This window comes from Rhodamnia argentea, chromosome 7 (genome assembly GCF_020921035.1).
Source record: "Rhodamnia argentea isolate NSW1041297 chromosome 7, ASM2092103v1, whole genome shotgun sequence".
Classification (NCBI taxonomy): Eukaryota; Viridiplantae; Streptophyta; class Magnoliopsida; order Myrtales; family Myrtaceae; genus Rhodamnia; species Rhodamnia argentea.
The window spans coordinates 21731201-21747995 of record NC_063156.1 but is presented as its reverse complement, the minus strand read 5'-3'; the positions used below and the strand labels follow the sequence as shown (position 1 = coordinate 21747995).

Below are 16795 nucleotides of genomic sequence, written 5' to 3'. Positions count from 1 at the left end.
GCCTGGAGCTATTGTTCACGTTGAGCTCACATGGAGGGCGAGAACAGCCCTTGTGCAAGTAATTCTTAACTCTCACAAGACTCTGGGCACCGCATAATCATCAACATCATACCCAAAAAAAGAAAAGAAAGAAAGACAGAAAAACAGTCTCTGAGCGATACGCTGAATTTTGCCTCGGACCCCACCTCAACCTGCTTGCAATCTGGGTCTTGGACAGACAACGAAGTTGTTTTTTTTTTTTTTGGCCAAAATTCATTAAAATAAGCAAAGTCAAATGGGTAGGGATCAGTCAACACTGGATCACACCAATCCAGTGCGGTCGCGGTCCATAATTACTCACACGTCATCGCACCCAGAGTCACCGCCCCGTCGCGTTATCGTCGCCCCTGCCCGAACTGCCCGATCCGCCCGTCCCCTGCCCGTGGCCCTGCTAAGTACCAAGTACGCCCTTTCCTCTTGCCGTCTCTCCTTCGCTATCTATTTTGTTTCCTCACACCAAATTCTCACGTTTCTCTCTCCGTCTCTCTCTCTCTCTCTCTCTCTCTCTCTCTCTCTCTAGATCGAAAGCCGTTTCAAATCGCTTCAGATTCGGCGGATCGGATGGCGAATTGATCGGTCGCCCGAGGACCCTCTCCGGAATCGCTAATTGGGATCTTTTCGAGAAGAGTAGGGTTTGGATGTTTTGGTGGCTAGGGTTTTCGGATGGTGGATTTAGGGCTCGTCGCGATTATCAGAATTGACGGGAGGCAGCGGAGGATCTTCGTGGATTAGGGTTTTTTCCGAGGGCGACGTAGCTTGGAAAGAGGATTTTCGCCGAAGGGATTATTGATGGTAGTCGCTGGAAGTGAAATAGGGATTATTACTATCGAGAGGGCAGGAATAGGGGAAAATGCAAGGCTATGCATGGGAGAGAAGGTGAGGAGAGGAGGGGAAGACGGAGTTGCAATTGGCACATGCGGACAGTCCCCACGCGTGTAGGCGTTGCTGTTGCACCTGATGCTGATGGTTCTTCTTCTTCTTCCGCCTCTTCGTCGCCTAATTTCTTTCACAAGGTATTGTGGCGGTCCGGGTCTTGATTCCATATTGGATTGGATTGGATTGGATTGGATTATGTGCGCTGATGGTTCTTGTCTCGGTCTTCACAATCGCGGCCAATTAGTTCTGGTTGAGTTTGCCTGGTGGGGTAGATTGTCTTGGCTATTGCTGTTTGTTGATTGATGACTTATTTGGAAAATGATGGGAAGCTGGTTTTAAGGATTGGTGAATATGCAGTGATTTTTGGCTGCGTCTTTGCAATGAATTAGTTCTCGTTGGCTTTCAGTTGTATGGAAGATTGGTTTACCTATATCTAGCTGTTCATTAATCTAATTGAGCACACAATCGGGGGTTTGTTTTATGTTAGGCGATTTTCATCTTTTTTTTTTTTTATAGAAAATTATGGGTTATAAGGACGTTGCAATTTCCCTACCGGTTTTCTGAGCAAAAACTGTGGGTCTACACGATTTTGCTATCAGTTATATTGAATCATTAAGGAGATGGTGGGATTGTGGAGTTTTGATCTAAACGATCTTGAATTTAATTTGGTGGCTTGAATTGAATTCATGATTTGTCTTTCCGTTGATATTGCTTATCAATCACCAGTGGTTATTGGCCATCATACTAGAAAGTGGATCTTGGGTGCACAGAAATTTGCTGGAGAGGTGTCTGTGATGCTTTGCTTTGTTATCTGTCCTTTTAAAAGTGAAACACACATGCAATTGAAAATGCAGAGACATTTTCTGTGTAGTCACGATCTCTCCCGCCTCCCCCTTTCTCTCCCTGTCTTCCCCCTCGTCCATCTTTTCCTTTTTTTTCCCTTGGGGGACTATCTGGATGATAATATTCTTGATGCCTAACTGTTTTTGTTTTAGCAACAAGCCTTTTTTTCCACTGTCAGCTTCTGCCAATTTTTTGGGTTTTGGTGTTAATATCTGCAAGCTTGTATATGTTGTTATGGTGGACATCATGGCTGTTTTGCTAACATACGGCCACTCACCAATTGACTAGAAAAACAGTTCTTCTGTTCTAGTTGAACAATGTATGTGTTTTTCAGTTTGTTGTCAAAACTCCAATTGTATCTTGATGCCAATGTTAATCAATGTGAATCAGATTTTCAGTTTATTGAAACGGTAAGGTTTTGGATAAGTTTTCAAGCTTCAATTTGCCAGTGCTAAATGCATCTTTGGTCTTGGTGCTAAGATTTTCTAGCTAAGATGGTGTTAGTTGAATATGTAATGTCAAGGTTGTAAAGTCCAGCAAGTCGAAGGAATTGTTCTCAGGGTTAGCAGTTCAGTGGAAAGATGCAATTGAATAACATTTTAGCTTCCCAAATTGGTGTTTTATATTATGCTCATGCCAGGTCACAATTTATAAAGTAATTGATGCTTGAGAGAAATGGTCACCAGATGGGACTTAGATTAACATTTTTTGTAACTTTTGTTGAATTATTCTTTTTTTACTTTTTAATGCATTTATAGTTTCTGTTTTCTGTTGTAGCTTGCTTTCATTGGATGGCCAAATTTTTTTTTCTTTTTCCTTTCAAGAGATTGGGAAAGAGCAGATTCTGTTTTTGTAGGTTTGCAAGTTTCTAATATCCTCTCTTTGGAAAACTGCTAATGCTTGTGTAGAATGGTCATGGCACAGTTGTGAAATGCTCAGTTCTGCTCTCCTGCATCTCCACTTTTGCAAGATTTAGTTGTTTATATGGATGAATGAATCTTTGAGCTTTCCTCTTTTGTAGGACGGACGCAAGATCAGTGTTGGTGATTGTGCCCTGTTTAAACCACCCCAGGATTCTCCACCTTTTATCGGTATAATTCGTTCATTAACATTAAGTAAAGAGAACAACTTGAAGTTGGGTGTAAATTGGCTCTATCGGCCTGCTGAAGTTAAGCTTAGCAGAGGCATCCTGCTAGAAGCTGCCCCAAACGAAATCTTTTATTCCTTTCATCGGGATGAGACTCTTGCAGCATCTTTACTCCATCCGTGTAAAGTTGCATTTCTTCCAAAAGGTGTTGAACTTCCATCAGGGATCTGTTCTTTTGTTTGTCGACGAGTTTATGACATTTCAAACAGTTGTCTTTGGTGGCTAACTGACCAAGACTATATTAATGTGAGCTTTCTTTCTGTACAACTTCAGTTTGGTGCCCCTAAGTGTTTGTTTGTCTAACTAAATTTGACAATTTTTTGGCAGGAACATCAAGAAGAAGTAGATCAGCTATTGGATAAGACTCGAATAGAAATGCATGCAACAGTGCAACCAAATGGTCGTTCCCCAAAACGAATGAATGGTCCGACATCAGCTTCACAACTAAAATCTGGTTCAGATTGTGTACAGAATAGTGCTTCATCCTTTGCTTCTCAAAGTAAGGGAAAGAAAAGAGAGCGTGGAGATCGGGGCTCTGAGCCCATTAAACGTGAACGATCTATCAAAATGGATGATGGGGATTCTGGTCACTCTAGAACAGAAAGCTTTTTGAGATATGAAATTGCCAAAATAACAGATAAAGGAGGCCTTGTGGATTTGGAAGGAGTTGAGAAATTGGTGCAACTCATGCTGCCAGACAGGAGTGAGAAGAAAGTGGATTTAGCTGGCCGCTTAATGCTGACAGATGTGATTGCAGGCACTGATAAAGTAGATTGCCTCGGCCAGTTTGTTCAACTGAAGGGTCTGTCTGTGTTGGATGAGTGGCTGCAGGAGGTTCATAAGGGGAAAGTTGGTGATGGCAATAGCCTTAAGGATAATGATAAGTCAGTGGATGAATTTATCTTGGTACTACTTCGAGCACTGGATAAATTACCTGTTAACCTTCATGCCTTACAAATGTGTAATATAGGCAAGTCGGTGAACAATTTGCGTTCTCACAAGAACTCAGAAATTCAAAAGAAGGCAAGAAGTCTGGTTGACACTTGGAAGAAACGTGTTGAAGCTGAAATGAACATCAACGATGCAAAATCTGGTTCAAACCAGACTGTTTCATGGTCTGCGAGGTCTAAGATTCCTGAGGTTGGTCATGGTGGGAACAGAAACTTAGGAGGCTCGTCTGAGGCTGCTACAAAGAGCTCTGTTGGTCTTCCTGCATCTAAAAGTCCTTCGGTAAAGCTTATTCAGGGGGAGACTGCCTCTAAATCTGCTGTGTCTCCTGGGTCATTAAAATCACCTCCTTCGCATGCATCAATTGGTGGCAACTTGAAAGATGGACAAGCCCGTAGTGCTGTGGTTAGCAGTGTTTCCGATCTTCCTATGACGATATCGAGAGATGAGAAGAGCAGTAGTTCTAGTCAGTCTCACAACAACAGCCAGTCGTGCTCAAGCGACCATGCAAAGACTGGGGGGGCTCCAGGGAAGGAAGATGCTAGGAGCTCCACAGCTGGTTCCGGCAGGGTTTCTAGTGGTCCTTCACGCCATAAGAAGTTAGTTAACTGCCTCCCTGGATCAAGTGCATCTGGAAGGGAAATGGGGTCTAGCAGAACTTCCTTGCATAGAAATGTGGCTCCAGAAAAAGTGTCTCAGTCTGGATTGACTAGTGAAAGGGCAGTTGATGTGCCTATTGAGGTGAATAGTCACAAATTGATTGTTAAGATTCCAAACAGAGGCCGTAGTCCTGCTCAAAATGCCAGTGGAGGATCCTTCGATGACCCATCTGTCATGATCAGCAGAGCATCCTCTCCAATGCGCCCGGAAAGGCCTGATCAACCTGATCCTGGTCTGAAGGAGAAGACTAATGTATGCCAAGCTAATATTTTGTCTGATGTGAATGCTGAATCATGGCAGAATAATGATTTGAAAGATATGGTGACTGCTTGTGACGAGGATGATGGGTCCCCAGGAAATGTTCCTCGGGATGACTGTCTCAAGACTGGTGAAAACGCTAAGAAGGCATTGGAAACATCAAAAACTGCTGTGTCATCATCAGGGAGTGAATTTAAATTGGCGAGATTGCCCGAGGCATCTCCTAGCTCCATGAATGCTTTGGTGGAAAGTTGTGCCAAAGTTTTCGAACCTAGTGCTTCTGAATCTGTTGAAGATGATGTTGGAATGAATTTGCTTGCTAGTGTGGCTGCTGGAGAGATGTTAATGTCTGAAATGGTATCTCCTGTTGACTCTCCACAACGGAACCCCTCTGCAGTCGGGCAGTCATGTGCGGGCAATGATTCCAAAATGAACTCATCACCTCATAACCATTGTCAATCCAGCGATGTTGCCAATAATTGTGTGCAGAAGGATATGGTTAATGATGACGCACTACTGACCAGGAAAGCAGACAGTAAGGCCTCTCCATTACCTTCTGAAGACATACTTTCAGAAGAGCAGAAGAGAAACCCGAATTCATCCTCTACTGAAATGCTACAGGCGGCAGGACCATGTCCAGAAAGTGACAAGAATGTAAACGAGTTATCATTGGTCACTTCAGCTGCTAGATTTCCTGTAGCCAAACTTTATGAGACTGTTGACAGTGGACATGATGACGAGTCTAATGAGAAAACAGCAATTGACAGGGTAAATCAGGATGCCGTTCCTGATTCTAAAACAAAGGCCATTGTCTCTTTGTCATCCGGGAACAAAGTACCTGATGCTGTTTCTGGCGTTGAAGTGGCATCAGTAGCTGCCGAGATGGGATCTTTCTCCAGTCAAAAGGATGCAAGACGAACAAATGAAGATTCAAAAGATGGCATGCAGGTGGACGAGAGGCCTACTGACACAGTGGTCTCTGAAGATATGAAGCCAAAAGAACTGGCAACGAAAAATGTTGATGATGTGAAGACTGAAAGGACTGATGGGACAGATGTTGGAAATCAAGATGCCCACATGGAGCTGCGATCCATTAGTCAGGAGGTTTCGGTAGCCACTTCTGGTGCAGGCTTTTCTAATCACAAGGGTGGGGGCATGAAGGAGAATATGGAAACTAGAGCAGATTGTGAGCAGAACTTGTCTCCATCCAAAGGGCTGTCTGACCTTCCTGGGCAAGTAAAAGACATGAGTGCAAAGTCTAGACTGGGCAAGTTGACAGGCAGTGGAGCAGATGAGATCAAGGAATTTGCTTCACCAGAGGTTTCTTCTCTGGCCAGCGTTGAGGCTGCTGATAAGGATGCAAAAGTCGGGTTTGACTTGAATGAAGGACTCAATACAGATGATGTGAAATATAGTGAGCCAGCAAACTTGACTGCACATGCAAGCGCAGCTGTTGTTCCTTTGCTTAATCGGTTGCCTTTTCCTACCTCTTCTGTGTCGACCAGTCTTAGTGCACCAATTCCTGTTGCTGCTGCTGCAAAGAGCCCCTTTGTTCCTCCTGGTGATCTGCTGAGGACTAAAGTGGAACTTGGATGGAAGGGGTCTGCAGCCACGAGTGCATTCAGGCCAGCTGAACCCAGGAAACTTCTGGAGATGCCCCTGCTCGCAACAAATGCCCCTCCTAATCCTGATACTGCTTCTGCCAAACCCAGTCGCCCTCCATTGGATATTGACTTGAATGTCCCTGATGAAGGGATTGTGGAAGATGCAGTTTCTAGAAATTGCATTCTGGAGAGTACTTCCCTTCCAAGTTTTAAAAGTAATCACGAGATAGGACGCGACGAGATGAGTAGTTCTGCCCCAACTCGTGGCTCTGGTGGTCTTGGTCTTGATTTAAATCAGATTGATGAAGCTACTGACTTATGGAGCTACTCGACAAGCAGTAGTCGAAGACTAGATGTCAACTTTTCATTGGCCAAATCATCAGCTGGTACTCTTCCCAATGGAACAGACACAAGTGCCCACAGAGACTTCGATTTGAATGATGGGCCTGCTGCTGATGAGTTGAGTGCTGAACCATCGATACCTAATCAGCATGCAAGAAGCAGTGTGCCGCCTCAGCAACCTGTTTCGGGCCTCAAGACGAACAATTTGGAGGTAGGGAATTTCTCGAGTTGGTTTCCTCCTGGGAGCACATACTCAGCTGTCACTATTCCATCAATGTTGTCAAATAGAGGGGAGCAATCTCTACCTGTTGTTGCGACTGGAGGACAACCTAGGATGCTGGGGCCTTCTACTGGTGCAATTCCATTTACTACTGAAATCTACCGTGCGCCAGTGTTGTCATCTTCTCCTGCCGTGGCCTTCCCATCCGCTCCATTTCAGTATCCTGTCTTCCCTCCTTATGCTGCGAACTTTCCTTTGCAGTCAGCAACTTTTTCAGGTAGTTCAACGACGTATGTTGATCCATCGTCAGGTGGCAGGATTTGCTTCCCGCCTGTGCATTCACAGCTACTAGGTGCACCTAGTGCGGTATCTACGCATTACCCGAGACCTTTTATTGTTAGCCTTCCAGATGGTGGTAGTAGTTACGAGAACAATAAAAAATGGAACAGGCAAACATTGGACCTTAATTCTGGTCCTGGAGGGCCCGATTTGGATGGTAGAGATGAGACATCGTCGCTTGCACCCAGACAACTCTCCGTAGTCAGTTCACAGGCGTTAGCAGAGGACCCAGCAAGGATGTACCAAGTTTCAAGCAGCGTTCTGAAAAGGAAAGAACCTGACGGAGGGTGGGACAATTACAAGCAGTCCTCTTGGCAGTAGGGATGCACAATAGTACAGTTTGGTGACCTGTAGATGCTTGTAAGTTTTCATGATGCATTATCGAGTTTACAAGTCTTTGAATTCAATGGAATTACTACTGTATATTTGAGGAGCATGCATTCTGGGCATTCACTTTTTGTCATTTTTATGTGTGTAAATTTACCACATAGTCAATTGCAAGAAAGATATCTGAAAGAATGCTGTAAGAATATCTAAGAGAGAGTTGATGGGTGATTGAAATATGTGTATCTGTGTTTTACCCAAAGGTAGATAAGGATAATGATGCCAAGTACGGTGCAGGACATACGTACGTGATAGGTGTCAAATTAATGAAGTAGAACTGCAGGTTTGCCTAATTGTATAATTGTTTGCAAAAAGACGGCGTATGAAAGGAAGCCTACTTTTATGATTATGAGTCTGCCTTACTGTTGGTCATTCCTTTCTTTTGGCGCTGTTGATGGTAGAGAAGGGCTTTCTTTGGAGAGAAGGAACACTTTGAGGTCATTTCTTGATGATGTTGGTTTTGATAATTGAGGCAAGGAGATGGAAAAAACTTTAGCGGAGGGCAAGGTGTTACTGAGATCTTGTCAATTTGCTTTTCTAGAAATACACTTGTACATCGAAGGTGGATGTGGTAGCATTAAAATCATTGATAGTGTATTATATTGCATGTTCAATTGGTTGATGTAAGCCTCTCACTGCATCCTCGTTTGCCTCTTTAAAATCTGTATGATTTCATGGCGTTCTTTACCATGGGGCCTGAGTTTTTGGCTATTATGCTGTGCCTCTCTCTCTCTCTCTCTGCCCTTGCTCTTTGGTGTTGCTTTTCTCACTAGCAAGCATCGTATTTTTACGTCTAGATTATTTACACGTTTCTTGATGTGCAGTTTTTGAGGGTGGGCAATGGCCACCTTCCGGAGGTCGTCATCTAACCTGGGATCCTCATTGATGGGTGGTGCTGAGTAATTTATGTTGTCCATGGTCTCCAAACCCCCCGCTTCTTTGCTGTATCCACTCTACAGGGAAGAGACTGTGTGAGAGATGTGAAGACCATTGGCTGAATATGCTCTCTGCGTGGCTGCGGATCTGTTCCCCCGATGTAGATATTTTGACTGACGGAAAGCATGTCATTTGCGTCATCGAAAAACTTGGTCCAGTGCTGGTCTTGGGTGAATCAATTCTGCAAGAAAAAAAATATGGACCCCAAAGATCATCCATGCTTATCCGGCTTCTGATAATGGCAAAATTGGTTTTGAGCTGCTTTATACAGAAGCTTTTGTATTGTGGTTTAATTAATCCTTTTTTAAACTCTCTTCAGTGGCATATATGATCAAAGTTTCACCTTGTTGGGGGTATTGTGAGCTTGTCTTAATCTGATGTTGCTTAGTTTATTGTAAGCCCTTTTTGCATCTCTTTTTTTTTTAGGCTTCAAAGCCTCGTGAAAAAAGGTCGTTGCTTCGGTCCTGCCAATTCTATTGCATCCTCTATATTCTGATCTCTCTTTGCTTTCCGTTCCAGAAATTGCGGTTATCCAGTTGCCGCGGAAGGAGCTCTCTTCACTTTCAATGTCTGCTTTTAGGAAAGTCTAAAAGGGGGAGGGAGAGAGAGCTTCATGTGTGGTTCCTATTCCCCGAACCAAAGGTGTTATTTGTATCACTATAAGGCAGTTCGTTTCTCTATTTTGTTCCGTACGAATATCTTTTTCGTTTTCTAGAGTAGATATTTCCTCGAAGGGGATTCAATGCCATGGTTTAGAAGAATCAGCAAAGGGGTTTCCTACTGTCTTTTGAAGGAATGATCTGGGTTTCTGAAACTGTGATATTGGGACGAACACTTCTTTCAAAGATTGACAGATCTATTCTTATCAATATCGGAGGGCCGGATCTTCAGGAATCTGCAGAAACGCCTGTTGCATGGGCATATGATTCATACAATCCCAAGGTAAACAACCCAGTCAGACTTAACCGGGCAGGTTCTCACCATGACCGTCTTGAATTTGGCCATTGCCAGAGCTTATCCAGAGGTTAATGCTCACCAGTGGAAAGGACGAAGCATCGTTTTTTCAATCTGAGAATAGCGGCGAGCTTAAGCACTTTAAAACTAAAATACACTAAAAAACAATCTGAATCGATGTCTCATTGGCAACAGAGACACTGAACAGAGATAGGCATCATACTAAGCAGTTTTCCTTCCAGGGACATACCAAAAATAAAGAGAACTGAGACAAAACAGATGAAAATTATTGTCAGGTAGAACCGAGGCGGCTCGCTATACAAAGTGTCCTACGTGGAAGTTGGAAAACCACTAATGTCCTGTCCACCAGATCTGATCATAGGGGAGAGTGAGGATCTGGCATGCCTGCGAGAGTTGGATCGCAAACCCCACGCCGTCATAGTTCACATGAGACACACAAGGCTCCTCCCAGAAAAGATGTTTCTGCAACTCAGACAAACAGATTATGCACCAAAAATCTCTGGTCTTGATGATGAGCAATGGTGTATGTTAGTTCATACTGAAATATAAGTAGTATTATGAGGAAGGGTTGATGATTAGGAACAGTATGATAAAAAGGGTTTGAAGAATATAGATCTAACCATGCCATATCTGCGAGCAAAGAACAGATTGACAATCCTATCAACAACAAATGCACCCAAGCGTTATGTTTTAGATCCCAGCAGATTTAAATGGGACCAGCAAAGAGTTTTGTAGCTCACAGAAGAGAAAGTTCAACTAATAATGAGGGACAAGAAAGGCCTACTTTGTCAAAATAAAGAATGAGCAAAAGCATGATTTTTGCAGACAGTGATCTACCGCTAGGCATCAGGGACATTTACGCAGCACATGAACCAAAGTGAACTAGAGAAAATTAAAATTTCGAATGAATCATAAACCACAAACTGGCAGGGTTTGATACGTTTTCATCTATTTTGCCACGAAACCAACTTCTTATCATATTGGTTAAGACTTAGGTCGTTTTAACAATGAGACAATATGACACGTTGCTTACCTGACCACGATGGTAACACATATGGCACCTCTTATATGAACAGAAGCATGTAGCTTCAGCTCGTGTTATCAACCTCACAATTTTCCAGTTTAAGTCTCTTAAGAAAGTCATCATTACATTCGTAACTGCTTCTCGTTAAATAGATGCTGTTTGAAATGAACATAACCAGTAATCAGTTTGCCATCACTCAGTGCCTCAGCTACTATCATCACCCAACTGAACGAGCAAAGATCAATGTATGCATTCCTCAAATAAATAGAGAAGGATTATTAGAATGAAGGTACTCACTGTAGGCATCCCCGACGGGGCTTTTTCTTCTCCTTTTGTTTCTGCGGTGGTTTAATAACTACCCTGATTGCTGCATCAAAGACTGCTTTTACATTCTGCAAATGAATAGAGCAGTCATTAGAATGATGACAACAAATCATGAGGTAATAATGAAAAAACCACAGCAGGAAAAAAAAAAAAAAAACTGCCGAGCCAGATATGATATGTTTTAGCAGTAAGGCAGCAAGAACACTCATGTTTTCTTATTACGTGTTGGAATCAAGTTATAACTCTAAATCAGGTCAACTTGGGAGCATCTTGGTTATGAGAGTACCTTACAATCAAGTGCAGAATTATCAGACAAAATTATTATTAAGCCAGTTAAAGCTGATTGAAGTGAATAAAAGCAAGAAAAGATGGCTGAGCCAGCATAAATAATATGTTAATAAACCACCACAAGTTCAATGCTTGCAGCTTTTTCATTTTCGCAATAGAATTCTAAGTCCACATTTGTATCAGTGCTTACAGTACGTCCAGTATCATTTGAAGTGTGAATGACTGGGCTAAAGATTATCTGGCACTTCATTATTCATGACTTTCTAATCTATTCAGGACCGAAGCTTATCATTCAGAAAGATAAAACAGTCGCCTAAGTATGCCAGGATCCACGATCCAGCAGAAGTCCCTATCCACTAAATGACAAAGTTGGAACAAACTACGGGAAGGTAAAACTTCCATCTCCTCTCTCTTGAACAGCTGTGCCGATGGAGCAAGGTCATGAAGAAATGGAATATCCAACTGCTTGGAGAGGCTCCTTTCGTTAGTCTAACATCCGTAGGACAAGCCTAACTTGCTTAGACACCGAATTACATGAGCCGCCATTTAACGTTAGGGTACTTTTCAGGTAGTATCAATGAGGTCTAGACTTGTTAAAGTTTGGACTCCAATGAATAAAAAAAGATAATTATAAATTGGTTACAGAAGGGAAAGAAAGAGGGAAAAACAAGAGATCTATTCCAAGTAAGATGCATTCCGCATCAAAATTAAGTTGATGATTCGGACAATAAAGGTAAAAGCAAGAGTGTATAAGTTATTGAAAGAAACGCATAATTAGGACAGCCAATTACATTTTGTGCCAGAAACATCAACCCTGAAAAAACCTCTTGCATAAGTTGGAGGAACGACGCAAGGAAGAACAAAACAATTTGCGCATGGTTTTCATTGAGGTGTGGAAACCATACGACAAGATCTTTTAGAAGTCCCTCAAGGGTTTCCTTGACAAGTTACATATAAGCTATGGAACAAATGCATGCCAGCAAAGTTGCGAGTCATGATTTCAGTAAGGAAAACTTTTGAGGTGCAATGGATGATTCCTCAATAACAAGAAGTTACATCAAGATTCAGCTTGTACTACTTATCTCTTTACTTTTTATAGCACAAGCCTAAGGACACTACTATAGGATATTTGAGCAAACAGAACATGCAAAGATTAAAGTCTTTCAAAGACGGACCATATAAGTTGCAAATTCAGCAAATGAAAGGTTCCATACGAAAGAGGGATGAGTAATCAAGAGTAAGAAGTATTAGAAAGAGCAGTTGTAGAATCTTGGTTCTACTATGCAAAAGGGAAGATGATCCGTGGGAGATGGTCTGCACATCTGCTAGGCTAGCGTATAGAACCTTTTGATGATGTGGATGCAGGCGGAATACAGTAAGAGAAGGCATAACAAGACAGTGGAAGGAAACTTCAGAGAGAGACTTTTGTACTTGATACTACAGAAAACTTGAAATTATAGATAGAAAATAGCTGAAGAGGATCCATGCAGTGGCCTCATTTGGCAGGAAAAGAACTTGATTATGTGTGGTTCTTTCAGTGAATCACATGCCCATGCGCCACTAATATCCCCCACAGAAAGCTTGAGTGATATGCCTAGTTTCATATAGGCAAAATGTCCAATAAACGTCTCCACAGTGGCATTTGAAATTCCTCTCAATGTAGTGGCATGATTCAAAATGTCGGAAGAATAATGCAATAAATGAAAGGAACTGAAGTTCAGTGTTCAGCGTGAAGTACTCCAAAATTAACACATTCCCTTTAAATTAGCATTACCCAGATAGACATAATTGTTATTCAAAGTACCATGAGCTCCATTTGTCACCACAGCACTTACACATTAGCGTATCTCTACTAAGTCGACACGTTCCCTTTAAATAAACATTACCCAGATAGACATAATTGTTAGTGTAGCTCTACTACGGACATTAGTTAATTTGAATTGCACAAAACCAATGGGTGATTTTAAGCACCTGTTGTGTTTTGGAGCTGCACTCAATGTAATATGCAGCGCCAATTTGTTTGCGAAGCTCCTCACCCTGAAAGCATAGATCCATCACAATTAGTAGACCAAGTCATATATACTGTTGATGCATGATGAGGTGCTGAATAGATACCAAACCTGTGCAGTGGTAACAGGCACTAGACCAGGATGATCGGCTAAATAGTGCTTGTCCTCGCGAAGATCTACATATTTCTTATAATTCATTAAAATGGAAATAACATTGCCTAGTAAGACTAATACCAGGAAGAATATACTCCGGATTCCATAGAATTTAACAGAAGCAATGGAAGTTTTAGCCCTCTAGAATGATTCTCTTCTTAGAACACTTTTTTCTTTTTCTTTTTTTTTTTTGGGGGGGTGGTGGTGGTGGTTTCAGATTCTTAGAACACTTAATAAGCAATAGAAAGAGCAAAAGAGTTAAAGAACTCAAGAATGAAAGGAGGAACTGGGAAGGGAAATATATGCAGAATTCTCTATAGATATGACATGCTGTTTGTGAATGACTTATTTGGTGACTAATGACATGATTAACTGGAATTCGCAATTAGGAAAGGATGAACATTCTCTGCGTACTGATCATGACAAATAAACCTCTTTGCATGATACTGAAAAGTAGACCTATTTCAGAAGTTGTTCACGAAGAATCCGTGCAAAAGTCAGTGTGTTTACTTTAATAACCTTTCACCCTAACCTAGCATGTGTAATCAAACATTCAAGAATCTTATGGTAAAGACGATCCATCTAATTGATGCCAACTCCCAAAAGATTTTTCTATCATCTAGATCCAACAACCAGTTTCCTATGGTGATGCCAATTCAAGATTTTCTATCCAGATCACTAGTACATAAACTTAATGCTACTATCCATTATCCATAGAAAGTGCAACATGTCAACACTCCAGAAACCAGATGGTATTTTTTTTTAATGGACAGGGGTGCCATTAGTATACAATGAACAGCACCAATGCCACTGCAAACAGCAGCAACAACCAAAGTTATATGAAAACTTGAGTAACACGTTTCTGAGTCCTCAATATAGAAAGTCTTGAGCAAATTGATTTAGTGGCATTCTCTTAATCATCTCTAAGCAATACAGTCACTCCAATATATGCTATTAGATCATTTATGCTTCACAAGCCTAACACGAGCAAGTGATCTCACATACTAAGTTAGTTCAAGTCAAGCATAAAGGCATGATATCTACGAACAGGTCAAGTTAAAGGAGTCGCACTTCAGGATAGGTTGAGAGAGACAAAACTAAGATGGTTTCACCAACATTAGACATCAAGCCTGGAATCAATTGTGAGACTGCCTGAGCCAAAATGAAAGGTACACCAAGGGCAGAAGAAGGCTACAGAAACCCTTCAAATCTACTAGGTTCTCGAAGCAAATTAATGATCAGTTCAGAGTATTGCACATTATTGCATTACAAGGAGCCGAAAGAGTTGAAAACAATTGTTTACCAGAACCCCATTAGTGAACTTAAGGCTTCAAGAGTCGAGTCAACTTGAGAAGCTCTAAATCTTAGGTGATGTGGTATTATACAAGCTGTGCTCGATATCACTCCAAGCTCTCATAAAGAAATTTTCGCTAAAACCCAACTTAAAGAGTTGCTCCTTGTATGGTGCTTGCACAGAAGTATTACAATATCATAAAAGTGCTATTCCAAGCAACTAGCAGTGAGACACTGAAAGGAGTCCACTTATTCAACTCAACCGCCTGACTTAACGATCACACAAAGCCAGAAAAATATCAACAACCAAGACGAGGATTGTGGAATTGCAGCCTTCACAGTATAGATAAGTCGTTTAACTTACCTAATTTGGTGCCCACAAGGACCAGAGGGATTCCAGGCGAATAATGCTGGAGTTCAGGGATCCACTGGCCAACAGATCATCATCAGAAACTCGAAACTAAACCATCGAGTAGTGCAACAGAAAATTATGGAAATAACGATTTCGAAGTGGAACCTTTTTAAGTATGTTCTCGTAGCTAGCTCGACTAACTAAAGAGAAAGCCAAGACAAAGACATCTGCTCCTCTGTAGCTTAGGGGCCTTAATCTATTGTAATCTTCTTGCCCTGGCATCCAAAAGCATATGCAGTGCAACAAAACAATGCACTCAGAAAAATGATTACGGCAACCAAATTGAATAGGCCCATGAAATCCAAGTACAATGGCCTTTCAAAACTCTAAACATCATTGAGAGCACCGAGTTCTTACCAGCAGTATCCCAGAGTCCCAGGTTCACAGTGGTACCTTCAACTACTACATTTGCACTGAAGTTATCAAACACTGTTGGTATATAATCCTGATCATATTACAGATAACCAGAAAGATTTAGATGCAACAAAGATATAAGAAAAGCAAAAAAGCTGACAAATTAAAGAATGCAACATATGATCCATCTCTTCCACTCGTGTAAGATAAAGAACCACAACTTAAAGGAGAAAGGAACGCAATTTGAGGGGTTACAAAATACTGGCCATAAAGCAAAAGCTGTTCACAGGAATCTTGAGACGAAAAAAGGCACTAACTCTTGTAATGTTATAACCAAAGGGCAACAAAAACAAAAAGGGGGCGAAACCTAGAATCAGAAAAACACAACATTACAAAAATCAAGAAAGGCAAACAATTTATCAAGGACTGGGATACCCAAGAAGTCCCAATGAGTCAACAAGCCATTTGCTCTCTTTTCTTCCTTCTTGTTATACTTTTTGGATAAAAAGGGGGAGAACATACAGTTGGAAACTTGTTGCTGGTGTAGCAGATGAGCATGCACGTCTTGCCCACAGCCCCATCACCAACCGTCACACATTTGATGAATCTTGACGCGCTCGCAGCCATTGAAGAAACACCCCCACCAGGAAGAAAGGAACAAAGAAGCTTCCTTGAATCTAGAAAGCGGAAATTCTGAAATTCTGGGTTTTGTGAACTTCGTTTTTTGCTTTTTGGGGGCTATATCTCGTTGCTGCTGGAGAAGAAGAACAGGCTTAATGCCTTTAATGATTCGAGCAAGTGTGTCTGTAATTGCGGTGGATCACATGATTCTCACTCATTAGCTGTTCTTTTGTACTTTGTTGTGCTGTTGATATCTGCTTGGCTCGGCTAAACATTGCGGGGTTTGATAATCTTCGACATTAATAGCGGGAAACTTTATTGGCCCGGTTCGAGGAGACAACTTGGGAAATTTATGAATCAAACTGATAATCCCAGAAAAACAATGGACTACGTATGACGGTCTTCCACTGCCTGGACGGCTCCTGGTCAACGGTTCACCAAATTTTATAGCCCTCATGCAACTAACCCCATTAAACAATTGGGGTGGGGCAATTCTTGGAAACTTATATTTGTCTTTTTATCATATCATGATAACTTACATCAAACAATGCTTCAATGTGCTTACTACGTCGCGGTAAAACAAGTTGGGAGTGCTTTGAACACATAAAGTACGGCGATTCTACAATATGCGTATAGAATTCTTCGGACTTCGATTGAAAATGAAAATTATTCTTTTATAACTTTTCAGGTTGAGGACTTCATGGCTAACGTATCAAGGATGCTCGACAGACTTCCTAACATTGAAT

General features: G+C 41.7%; 2 protein-coding genes across 2 annotated transcripts; one reads left to right on the top strand and one right to left on the bottom strand.

Moving 5' to 3' along the window:
• Positions 1-466: 466 nt before the first annotated feature.
• On the top strand, positions 467-8942 carry LOC115734852. Its single transcript, XM_030665814.2, has 4 exons — positions 467-1052; positions 2780-3151; positions 3233-7636; positions 8485-8942. The coding sequence occupies exons 1-3, from the start codon at positions 900-902 to the stop codon at positions 7595-7597; spliced, it is 4890 nt and encodes a 1629-aa protein (XP_030521674.2). The 5' UTR covers positions 467-899; the 3' UTR covers positions 7598-7636; positions 8485-8942.
• A 745-nt stretch (positions 8943-9687) lies between these two features.
• On the bottom strand, positions 9688-16426 carry LOC115734853 (rac-like GTP-binding protein 3). The gene is made up of 8 exons (XM_030665815.2): positions 15951-16426; positions 15432-15519; positions 15180-15289; positions 15027-15090; positions 13328-13392; positions 13179-13244; positions 10893-10987; positions 9688-10033 (listed from the first exon to the last, which is right to left on the bottom strand). The coding sequence occupies exons 1-8, from the start codon at positions 16053-16055 to the stop codon at positions 9994-9996; spliced, it is 633 nt and encodes a 210-aa protein (XP_030521675.1). The 5' UTR covers positions 16056-16426; the 3' UTR covers positions 9688-9993.
• Between the last annotated feature and the right edge of the window lie 369 nt (positions 16427-16795).